The sequence below is a fragment of the Bufo bufo genome, chromosome 7 (assembly GCF_905171765.1).
Source record: "Bufo bufo chromosome 7, aBufBuf1.1, whole genome shotgun sequence".
In the NCBI taxonomy this organism is placed as follows: Eukaryota; Metazoa; Chordata; class Amphibia; order Anura; family Bufonidae; genus Bufo; species Bufo bufo.
Genome location: NC_053395.1, coordinates 225,305,799 through 225,318,287, shown reverse-complemented (window position 1 = coordinate 225,318,287; position 12,489 = coordinate 225,305,799). Strand labels below are relative to the sequence as shown.

At 40.8% G+C, this 12,489-nt stretch overlaps 1 protein-coding gene across 1 annotated transcript in view; it reads right to left on the bottom strand.

Moving 5' to 3' along the window:
• Positions 1 to 1,618: 1,618 nt before the first annotated feature.
• The window catches only part of MARCHF4 (membrane associated ring-CH-type finger 4), an 86,995-nt gene continuing 76,124 nt past the window's right edge, over positions 1,619 to 12,489 (bottom strand). The window contains exon 4 of the mRNA XM_040439430.1: positions 1,619 to 3,886. Coding sequence (XP_040295364.1) covers positions 3,531 to 3,886 — 356 coding nt within the window. The 3' untranslated portion in view covers positions 1,619 to 3,530. The remainder of the gene's footprint in view (positions 3,887 to 12,489) is intronic.

The window sequence follows — 12,489 nt, the reverse complement described above, 5'->3', positions numbered from 1 at the left end:
TAACATATCCAGAATGTAATTACATCAAAAGGAGTCCTCTAGAGCAGGGATCAGCAACCTTCGGCACTCCAGCTGCTGTGAAACTATTACTCCCAACATGCAAACTTACAGAAGTAAAAGGAGGATTCTGGGAGTTGTAGTTTCAGAACAGCTGGAGTGCCGGAGGTTGCTGATCCCTGCTCTAGAACGTCTTTAGTAAAAAAAAACGAAAAACAAAAACACCACACACTTCACTACCCGTTCCTCTAGAAAGTGCTCCCTATTTCTGAAGATGCATGTGTGGAGACATTCAGACCCTGTGTCTTAGAAGGTTCTCTAGACAATACATACTTAAACCTTTAGAAGAAACCCATAAAATAGTCCAGAAGATGCGTCATTTTAGAAGATACTGAATTTGGAAGGCCTTTCCTCATCCTTCTAGAATAGTTGTCTCTAACCAGTAGCTCTCCAACTTTTGTGAAACTACGACTCCCAGCATGCCTTGATAGAATGAGGAGTTGTAGTTTTACAACAGCTGGAGAGCCACAGGGTTGGAGACCACTACTCTAGAACGTTAACTATTCAATCTAGGAGACACTCTGGAGCTGCAGTCTCCAAACAAAAAGAATCACAGGCTGCAAAATCATGCTGAGATTTGTAGTTTTCTAAGAGATGGAGAACCCCAGGTTGCAGACCCCGGCTCTAGAACATACTCTCTTCAGAGGATACTGACTCATCAGTCCAATAGACTCTATCTAGAAGAATCTCCACTCATCACCCAAGAAGACACAAACACTTCACTCTTAAAAGGAGACTGGTCGCTGTTTTACTCTCCAGTTTATATTTCTTTATGGCAAAATTAATTTTTTCCAGAATTATAGCTTCCATGAGCGCGAACGTCCCAGACATGTGACAGATTCCTTGCATCGTCGTCACAGATTTTAATGTGACGGTAAAAGCACAAAATGTTCAACCTGCTGCCAACAGAAAACAATACATAAAGGACGCAGATCAGTATTTCCATCCGATGAAACATTTTTACATTTTGCACTTTTGGCCCAAGCTACACCAAGTGATTTGTAGCCAGGCTGAACTACATGGAACTGAAAAGCGCAGACGCACTTGCACCAAACTCATGACGCTCCTGGTATCTGTTTTTGGAGGATGTGGTCTAATTTGTATGCCAAATATATAAAGCGTCTGCAAGTTTTTCTATGGCAGCTATACCGGTCAGACTAGATGCATATAACGGGGATTTCATCATCCCGCAGTGCAACATTTCTGTGAATTTGGCGCAATAACCTTTAAATTAAGCCAATTAAAAAAGTAAGGGAACTATGAGCAGTGTCACATTTGGTAACATTGGATCCATTTTTCATTTTTTATTGCCATAGCAACTGATCAATATTTTTTTTTTTATGCAGATTGACGAAATTCCATTTTTTTGTATCACTGTACCAAAAATCTCCTGTGTAGCTTAGGCCTTCCACGTATAACGAGGCACATAATGGAGGCATATACGGCAGATGCAGCAGAGCCGAGTTTGCCACTCAATAGAATGGGCTGTAATATTAAAAAAAAGTGATATCTGTAGGACAAACTCAGCTCTGCTTCTTCCGTATATTTTTCAGCACTGAAACAGTATGAAATTTGTGGTGCAACCCTCCAATTTCCAGCGTTCCTGTATCAGTGAACTAATCCGCTCGGTGACTACTCCCATCTGCTAATTCACCCACTCACATGGTCCAACAGACGGTTGGGTCCAGTAATGGTTGGTTTTGATTTCATGGATGTTGCAATAATTTAACCCCCACCCCCACTTGTGCTATAGGATATTGAAATGGGTTGAGCTCTGCGATTTGCAGAGGACTTGGTCCTTTTAAGGTTTGTCCTCAGACTTAGGTTTTAATATCGTATTTATCATTGATTGGAGTGAACGTCTCCATTAACACTTAGCATTAATAATTTTGTTGCTTTTGTGCTCTAGCAATTGTGGTGGTCACCCCCGATTATGGACTCCTCACACCACACCAGGAGAAGAATAACAGCCCCTGTTCTGAGATACCATCTGAGTAATCACCAGATTATGGGAAAATCATTGGTGTCGTGTAGAGGAAGTTATTTGTTACAATAACAATGGAGTAAAAGGAAAATATGTTTCACTTGTAACCATCGAGATAAAGAATTCAAGGCCAGGAGGAACTCGATCACAACTGTCCGATGAATTCTGGTTCTTATACAAGATTGTTCAGGCTTTACCTGCTGCATCTTGACACTGAGTAACGGCTAGTATAAATTCTGGGAAAAGTGGATAAAATCACCAATTCTGGTCAATGTAAGGACAAAGCTGTATCTTCTGCACTTACATGGCAATGTGAAGGATCACACTGCACTCAGCCATATTAATGGACCATAGGGGGATGATGGTCGCTTCTGATAAGGATCCTACGGTAGAAACAAAAGTAATTCATGAGGTTTTGGTGATTAGGAGCAGAGGATAAAACCCCAAATTCTTGCCATTGTAAAAAGGAATTGGATTATTCCACCTTTACATGTGACTAGAAAAATCAATTGTGCTAGATAGAGAGTAACTTGTAACAGTAATAGAAATGGATTAAAGAATTATTTCCTCTATTGATCAAGAATCCTACAGATAGGAAGAACGAGGAAACCTTTAAGTGTTTTCGTGAAGAATACTTTGTGTGAATGACTGAACTGTAGGGGCTTTACTTGCTGCCGCCTGATTCTGAGACACAATGGAGGGAATCAGGATAAGTGACTAAATCACCAGTTCTTGTAGTTGTAAATTCCACTCAACTGTGGATAAATCAGTTGTGCTAGATAGGGCAGGAGCTTGGGTATAAATCATTTGCCTTTACATCAGTTTGTGGGCAAATCAGTTCTACTAGAAATAATAATCATATTCTTGATTCTTTAACTCTAGGAACAATTGTGGTAAAAAGGGTTTTCGGCTCTGTCCGCCAAGTTGAAGAAAGAAAGTGAGAGCAAGAATCCAGACAGATTCCTTATATGCATTCCTGAAAAAAGATACTAACACAGAAATGTACAGGCTTTACCTGCTGCACATTGATTCTGAGCTGCAATCATTAGAAACCTCAAGGAGGGTACTCACATGAAAATAGACAGAATCTCCTTAATAAAAGCTGGAGCTTAGAGTCTATTTTATAAAAACACATAACAGAATACACCTTTGTGCTTACGCGGCATTTCTGCTGAGACTTGTAAAAGTGGAAACTCTCAGCCCGCATACAGAAACTGATAAATGGTGGACATTGCATGAGGGCATTTCTTACTCTCCCCATGTGCATTTGGTGACTGCAAGATCATCCAGGTGGGTGCAATAGTCATGCTACTAGGTCTTTAATCAGGTTACAGGCCATATTGCACGTTAGGCTAAACCCTGGACCAGGCTGGACCAGCACATTAGCTTCCATGACCTCTTCGACACCTCCTGCCCTTGAGAAGGTTTAGCTGAGGCATTGATTTTAAAGACAAGGCACACATCTCCCAGATAAGGCCTTCAGGTAACCTCAGACAGTGGTCACTCTCATGACAAACTCTCTGTTAGTACTAGTTTGGCTCCTATGTTCGTGTGGTCTGAGATGGCTGAGGATGTGAAAAAAAGTGTAAGCACAGTGATGGTCAGACATGGTAGCTCCGCGTCCACCACTGTCCCCGGGTGTGGAATTATTTGCTGTGCCAGCAGTGGTAGTGGTGGAGTTATTAGTCTGGGTTAAAGTGCGCTGGATAGTACGTTGGTTTGTTCCTAATTTCTGATCCTCCAAATCTTTAGACTTGTCATAGTTGAGAACTTTCCATTGTTGGTTCACTGCTTGCCACCGTTTAAATATCCGATAAACTGAAGGTCCTTCATGGATAATCAGTCCTGAAAGAAATCAGAAAAATAGTCATGAATAAAGAGATAAGAATGTATGTCTGTATTTATCTACCACCTCCTATGTACAAGTATATAACTACTATAATACTGCTCCTATGTACAAGAATATAACTACTATAATACTGCTCCTATGTACAAGAATATAACTACTATAATACTGCCTCCTATGTACAAGAATATAACTACTATAATACTGCTCCTATGTACAATAATATAACTACTATAATACTGCTCCTATGTACAAGAATATAACTACTATAATACTGCTCCTATGTACAAGAATATAACTACTATAATACTGCTCCTATGTACAAGAATATAACTACTATAATACTGCTCCTATGTACAAGAATATAACTACTATAATACTGCCTCCTATATACAAGAATATTACTACTATAATACTGCTCCTATGTACAAGAATATAACTACTATAATACTGCTCCTATGTACAAGAATATAACTACTATAATACTGCTCCTATATACAAGAATATAACTACTATAATACTGCCTCCTATGTACAAGAATATAACTACTATAATACTGCTCCTATGTACAAGAATATAACTACTATAATACTGCTCCTATGTACAATAATATAACTGCTATAATACTGCCTCCTATGTACAAGAATATAACTACTATAATACTGCCTCCTATCTACAAGAATATAACTACTATAATACTGCTCCTATCTACAAGAATATAACTAGTATAATACTGCCTCCTATGTACAAGAATATAACTACTATAATACTGCCTCCTATGTACAAGAATATAACTACTATAATACTGCTCCTATGTACAAGAATATAACTACTATAATACTGCCTCCTATATACAAGAATATAACTACTATAATACTGCCTCCTATGTACAAGAATATAACTACTATAATACTGCTCCTATGTACAAGAATATAACTACTATAATACTGCTCCTATGTACAAGAATATAACTACTATAATACTGCCTCCTATGTACAAGAATATAACTACTATAATACTGCTCCTATGTACAAGAATATAACTGCTATAATACTGCTCCTATGTACAAGACTATAACTACTATAATACTGCCTCCTATATACAAGAATATTACTACTATAATACTGCTCCTATGTACAAGAATATAACTACTATAATACTGCTCCTATGTACAAGAATATAACTACTATAATACTGCTCCTATGTACAAGAATATAACTACTATAATACTGCTCCTATATACAAGAATATAACTACTATAATACTGCCTCCTATGTACAAGAATATAACTACTATAATACTGCTCCTATGTACAAGAATATAACTACTATAATACTGCTCCTATGTACAATAATATAACTGCTATAATACTGCCTCCTATGTACAAGAATATAACTACTATAATACTGCCTCCTATCTACAAGAATATAACTACTATAATACTGCTCCTATCTACAAGAATATAACTAGTATAATACTGCCTCCTATGTACAAGAATATAACTACTATAATACTGCCTCCTATGTACAAGAATATAACTACTATAATACTGCTCCCATGTACAAGAATATAACTACTATAATAATGCTCCTATGTACAAGAATATAACTACTATAATACTGCTCCTATGTACAAGAATATAACTACTATAATAATGCTCCTATGTACAAGAATATAACTACTATAATACTGTTTCCTATGTACAAGAATATAACTACTATAATACTGCTCCTATGTACAAGAATATAACTAATATAATACTGCTCCTATGTACAAGAATATAACTACTATAATACTGCTCCTATGTACAAGAATATAACTACTATAATACTGCTCCTATGTACAAGAATATAACTACTATAATACTGCTCCTATGTACAAGAATATAACTACTATAATACTGCCTCCTATGTACAAGAATATAACTACTATAATACTGCTCCTATGTACAAGAATATAACTACTATAATACTGACTCCTATGTACAAGAATATAACTACTATAATACTGCTCCTATGTACAAGAATATAACTACTATAATACTGCTCCTATGTACAAGAATATAACTACTATAATACTGCTCCTATGTACAAGAATATAACTACTATAATACTGCTTCTATGTACAAGAATATAACTACTATAATACTGCTCCTATGTACAAGAATATAACTACTATAATACTGCTCCTATGTACAAGAATATAACTACTATAATACTACCTCCTATGTACAAGAATATAACTACTATAATACTACTCCTATGTACAAGAATATAACTACTATAATACTGCTTCTATGTACAAGAATATATCTACTATAGGGGGGCGGAGCCTAGCCACGCAGCTGAATGGCCGCACGAGCTTGAGCTCCTCCAGCATTCCGGCTCACTAACCCTATATAAGCCTATAATTTACTTTATTATGGGGAAACCTGGCAAGGAGAAGACCAGAGGAAGTTCAGAGTCGACCCCACGGCACTCCAAGCAGCCAGAGATGGAGAAGTTTCTCCGGAAAACGCCGAGAGCTGTCACACAGAAAGGCGCCAATATGGCGGCGTCTAATGCTCATGACTCCGACGCAGGAGAACTCTCCGATGCGGGCAGCGGCTCTGATATTTCAGATAGAAGGCCCAGGGATCCGCCTCTATCGGAGCGGACCCTTCGCCGAGTTCTTGAATCGGCCCTTACGCCTCTCAAACAAGATCTGGCGGACATCAAAGACGACATAAAACATCTAGGCCAGAGAGTGGTCACATTAGAAGGCACGCAAGAAGCCATTTTGACCTATGAAGGCAAAGCATCAGAGGTGCTAGCATCTCACAAGGCCCTATTGAACGATGCCTTCTTGAAACTGGAAGACCAGGAGAACCGGAGTCGCCGGCGCAACATACGCATCCGCGGCCTACCTGAATCTATTGCGACGGAGGCCTTACCGACAGTGGCGCGTGAGTTATTTTCCATGATGCTTGAACCGGAAAGAGCAGAGGGAATAGTGGTGGAGCGCATACACAGGGCGCTGCGCCCTAGGCCCAAACCTCAAGAACCGCCACGTGACGTGATTTGCGGCCTACTAAGTTTTGTAGATACCGCGGCACTGTTGAAAAGGCAAAGAGAAATGGAGGTGCTAGAATATGAGAATACGCCGATTCAGATGTTCCAGGATCTAGCGCCATCTACCCTGGCTAAGCGGCGCTTATTTAAGCCCTTACTGGAAATCCTCAGGAAGACGTCGACCCCGTTCAGATGGCTATATCCCTTTGGGCTGGCGATCTCCAGGAATGGAAAGCTGCTTACAGTTCGCTCTCCCGCAGACCTAGAGTCAGTTTGGAGGTCCCTGGATGTCCCTCCGGTGGAGATCCCCTCGTGGCTACCAGCCGATCAAGATGGCCCCCTGCCTATCCCGCCACGTGTGTCCTCCTGGCAGACGGCATCTGCAAACAAGTCAGATCGTTTGGGTCGCAGCAGGATGGACGGAGCCCTTACCTGAGCTCAAACCAAGGTGACATTGGTACTATTTGTCTGCTAACATGGACTGCCAATATTAGGTCCTACCTCATTTTTCTACTATAAGAGATGACTGTCTCCCGGCCCCTTGGCATAGTGTTTTATGCGGAAGGTAGTGGCCTGTTCACGGTTGTTCTGTTTTTGAGCCAATTTTTTACTTTTTTACTTTTGGCTTAGAGTTATGTATGAGACGTCAGACCTTAACCGGGACACTCTTCTGCTGTTTTGGAACTCTGCCTCCATGAAGGCAACTTTTTCTTTCCCTATTTGCAGGGTAATGTCCGGATAGATTCCGGTGCTGGAAGTATTTTTTGTTGTTGGTCTCCCCTTTTTGCTGTAGACCAGAAGGTGCTTTACCTGCCCCCTCGCCAATCCAACCCTGTCTTGGATGGTGATAGGTAGGCACCTACTTTTCTTTTCTTTAGATGAATATTTCATCTGAGCTGGTTTTATACCAGCCTGACATGTTGCTGGTTATCTCTCTCATTTTATATTATTTTATTTTATTCTATTTTACTTGTTCCCCTTTCCCCTCCTTTCCTCATCCTGCTCATATATGCTATGCTCTCTCAGATATTTCCATGGATAATATGTGCTTTTTCTCCTTAGTACATATATTGTCATGTCCTCGATTGTAGTCGCCTCTCTAAACGCACACGGGCTGAACGAGCCATGCAAAAGGTCTCAAACCATCTCTCTCCTGCTGAGGGATAAAGTCTCGGTAGCCTTCCTCCAAGAGACACATTTCAGGACAAATAAAATCCCTAATCTTCCTCCCAGGAAGTTTGCTCAGTGGTTTCATAGTACTCATGATTCCGCCAGTAGAGGTGTCAGTGTAGCTATACACAAAAACCTTCCCTTTAAGCATACCGCTACTTCAGCGGATCCTGAGGGCAGGTATATTTTTGTAAAGGGGGTAGTTGGTGACTCTCCAGTTACATTCGCTAATTTATATGCGCCTAATAGAGGCCAAGTACCATGGCTCGTTCAGACCCTTGCTTTATTGTCATCTTTTTCTGATGGACTGCTAGTTTTGGGAGGCGACTTCAATGTTGCTCTGGAACCGGCAGTAGACACGTCAGTAGGTAGACCGTCTGTGTCCTATAAGCTTTTGAAAAGGCTTAAAACTTCCCTGAGAAAACTAAAGGTCCTTGATGTTTGGCGTACTATAAACCCCAATGGCCGAGACTACACATTTTATTCACATGCCAAGATGTCATTTCACAGATTAGATTATTTGTTCTTGTCTGACTCACATATTCGCAATGTCTCTGGAGCCCGGATTGGTAGTATTACGTTATCCGATCATGCCCCTGTTATCATTAATTTCTCCCTGTCCGGACCACAGAGAAAAGAACGCCTATGGCGTTTAAACGACACCTTGATTTTGGACCCCACCCACGCGTGCAAAATCAAGGCCTCGCTTTCCGAATTTTTTGCGCTAAATGATACACCAGATTCCCCGCCTTCTCCTTCCATACTATGGGAATCCCATAAGGTAGTTATAAGGGGGGAACTAATTGCACTAGGGGCCTATGTAAAAAAGCAAAGAACGCAGGCATTAGACGCTTTGCTAGCGAAGATTGCTTGCCTTGAATCCTCTCACAAGGAATCACAGGCTAAGCGCACCCTGACCGAACTAACTGAAGCCAGAGTACACTTAAAAAACCTATTAAATATAACCTCTGCAAAGCTGATCCTACGCTCACGATTTAAAGCCTATGCACATGGGGATAGAGGAAACAGACTGATGTCGGCGATTGCCAAGAAGCAGTTCTCTGACTCCTTTGTTTCCTCTATTAAGGACCCCAAAGGTAAAATACATAAATCTACCCCAGATATAGCTAAGGCATTCTGTGCTTTTTATGAGACCCTATACAATCTACCCCCCCCAGATGGTGCATCTGTTAGTGATCTCTCAGAAGCTACTGATAAATTCCTACAGAATCTAGATCTCCCTTCTATAGCCCCGGCCAAGGCATCTCAATTGACTAGACCTGTCACTGATCTAGAGATTCACAAAGTACTCATGTCCATCCCCTCGGGCAAAAGCCCAGGACCAGATGGGTTCCCCATCACTTATTATAAATCCTTCAAAGATATTCTAATTCCCCGTTTCAGGAACCTGTGCAATTATCTTCTCACTGGTGGCTCCCTTGCCCCTCATTCCTTATTGGCACACATTACTGTCCTACATAAGGAGAATAAGGATCAGACATGCTGCAGCAACTATAGGCCGATCTCTCTGCTAAACTGTGATGTGAAGTGGTGGGCGAAGATCTTGGCCTCTAGGCTTCAGGATGTGCTGCCTGACATCGTCCATGAGGAACAGGTGGGTTTTGTCCATGGCAGACAGGGGTCAGAAAATACAATAAGGCTTCTTCATCTTGTAAATTGGGCTAAAAGATCATCTAAGCCCTTGGTGCTAGTAAGTACGGACGCGGAAAAGGCCTTCGACAGGGTCAGCTGGCATTATATGTCGCGGGCCCTGTCGAGGTTTGGCCTACCTGACCAATTCATTACTGCCATTTATACGTTATACTCGACCCCCTCTGCCATGGTCAAAGTTAATGGAACACTGTCACCACCATTTCACATCACTAACGGGACAAGGCAGGGATGCCCTTTGTCTCCTGCACTATTCATCTTAGTGATGGAGACCCTTTTATGTAGAATAAGATTGGACCCAGAGATAAAGGGCCTACAAATAGGTTCCTGTACACACGTTGCTGCGGCATTCGCGGACGACCTTTTAATCATGACCTCAAACCCCAGGGAAGCCTTGCCCAGATTGCTGTTCATATTTGAAGATTTTGGGTTTATATCGAATTTTAAAATTAACTATGGGAAATCCATGGCTCTCAATATCTCTTGTCCACAAGCAGTGATTAATGATCTTAAGCGTGCGACTCCATTCACTTGGGCCTCCAGAGACATTGTGTATTTAGGTACTCATGTTTCGGCTAATGTCCAAGACCTGGCCTCCCTTAACTACCTGCCGCTCCTTCAAACGGTCCGGACACATCTTCAAAACCTGAAACTCCCATTTGTCTCCTGGGTAGGACGAAAAAATTACATCAAGACCTTTATCCTTCCCAAATTTCTGTATTTGCTACAATCCCTCCCTATTTGGCTTCCAAATTCATATTTTACTGAAATACGTAGGGTATTCACACGCTTTCTTTGGAATGGCAAGTCACCACGTATTGCTTACTCTGTCCTCACAAGGGATAGGAGGTTCGGAGGCTTTGGGATGCCAGATGTGAAGCTTTATTATACTGCTGTACAACTAGGCAGATGTGTAACTATTATGTCTCGCCAATCTAACTCTCTTTGCTCCCGTCTTGAAAATGCACTATTGTCTAACCAAGAATTACTTACTTTATGGGGTATTAGGCCTATCTCTGCTAATCACTGTTATACGTCCCCGGTTTGGAAGGGCATGTTGGTGGAATGGTCCAAAATGGTTCAGTCCCGTATCTTTAATTTCCCTAACACTGGTATGCCGCTTAGACTACTACAAAGCCACATCCATCCAGCTGTGTTAAACCCCTCCGGGATTTGGTCTAAGCTCGCTGATATTCCTCTGCGGGATGTCCTTCTCCCGGATGGCTGTTTAAAATGGGATTCAGTAATGGACCTCCCTGAGGTCAAAACAGCACCCTTTTTCCACCTTGCAAATTTCCAAAGAGATACCAAATTGTGTACCGGGCCATTTTCTGATAGTAGTTCGCCCTCCTGGCTTGAAAAGAAGGTCTTGGCAACAAAACCCCCCCTTAGGCCATTATCTCAGATGTATAAAGAAATGCTTTCCTCCCTGCCCCCGGAGCTTCGTTTTGTGGCCTCATGGGAACGGGAGCTCTCCATATCCCTTTCAGAGCCAGAGAAAGCGTTCATACTAGCTCACTCACACGGCTTCAATCGCTGTGTGAGGATTCAGGAGAATTCCTTTAAACTCCTGTGTAGATGGTACAAAACACCTGAATTCTTGCATAAATTGAATCCAGAAATTTCTGAAAAATGTTGGAGATGTGGCCTGGACACTGGCTCCTTGTCACATATTTGGTGGCTCTGCCAAAAGATTCAACCGTTCTGGACCTTAATTGAGGATTTAGTTAATCAAATATGCAACACTAAGATATCACTGGATGCTAAGCTTATCTTGCTATGGTGTCCGAACAATTCCCTCACACCCACCAAACATGACCTTCCAACGATGCTGCTCACAGCAGCTAAATTACTTATCCCCTTCTTGTGGAAGAATGACTCCCCACCAACTCTCCCGATGTGGACTGATAAAGTAGACCAGATCTACCGTTTTGAGGAGCTAGCGCACTGGGAAAATAACTCACGCTCTCGCTTCCTAAAATTGTGGTCTCCATGGAAAGTCTATAGAAACTTTACATAATAGAGCAGAAGTTTATCACTTCCTTGTTTCCCTCCCCTCCTTCCCTTCCTGATCTCCCCCTCCCCCTTCCTTTTCTTGGATATCACTCTAGGGTCAATGATAATAACTGTTTTGTATTGCTTACACTTGACATGTATGCTGGATACTATTTGGTACCATATTGTCATCAATGTAATGTCTTGTGTGGGTCACGGCCCTGATTTTTCTTTCAATAAAAAGAAATATGGTTAAGAATATATCTACTATAATACTGCTCCTATGTACAAGAATATAACTACTATAATACTGCTCCTATGTACAAGAATATAACTACTATAATACTGCCTCCTATGTACAAGAATATAACTACTATAATACTGCTCCTATGTACAAGAATAAAACTACTATAATACTGCTCCTATGTACAAGAATATAACTACTATAATACTGCTCCTATATAGAGAATATAACTACTATAATACTGCTCTATGTACAAGAATATAACTACTATAATACTGCTCCTATGTACAAGAATATAACTGCTATAATACTGCTCCTATGTACAAGAATATAACTACTATAATACTGCCCCTATGTACAAGAATATAACTACTATAATACTGCTCCTATGTACAAGAATAAAACTACTATAATACTGCTCCTATGTACAAGAATATAACTACTATAATACTGCTCCTATATAGAGAATATA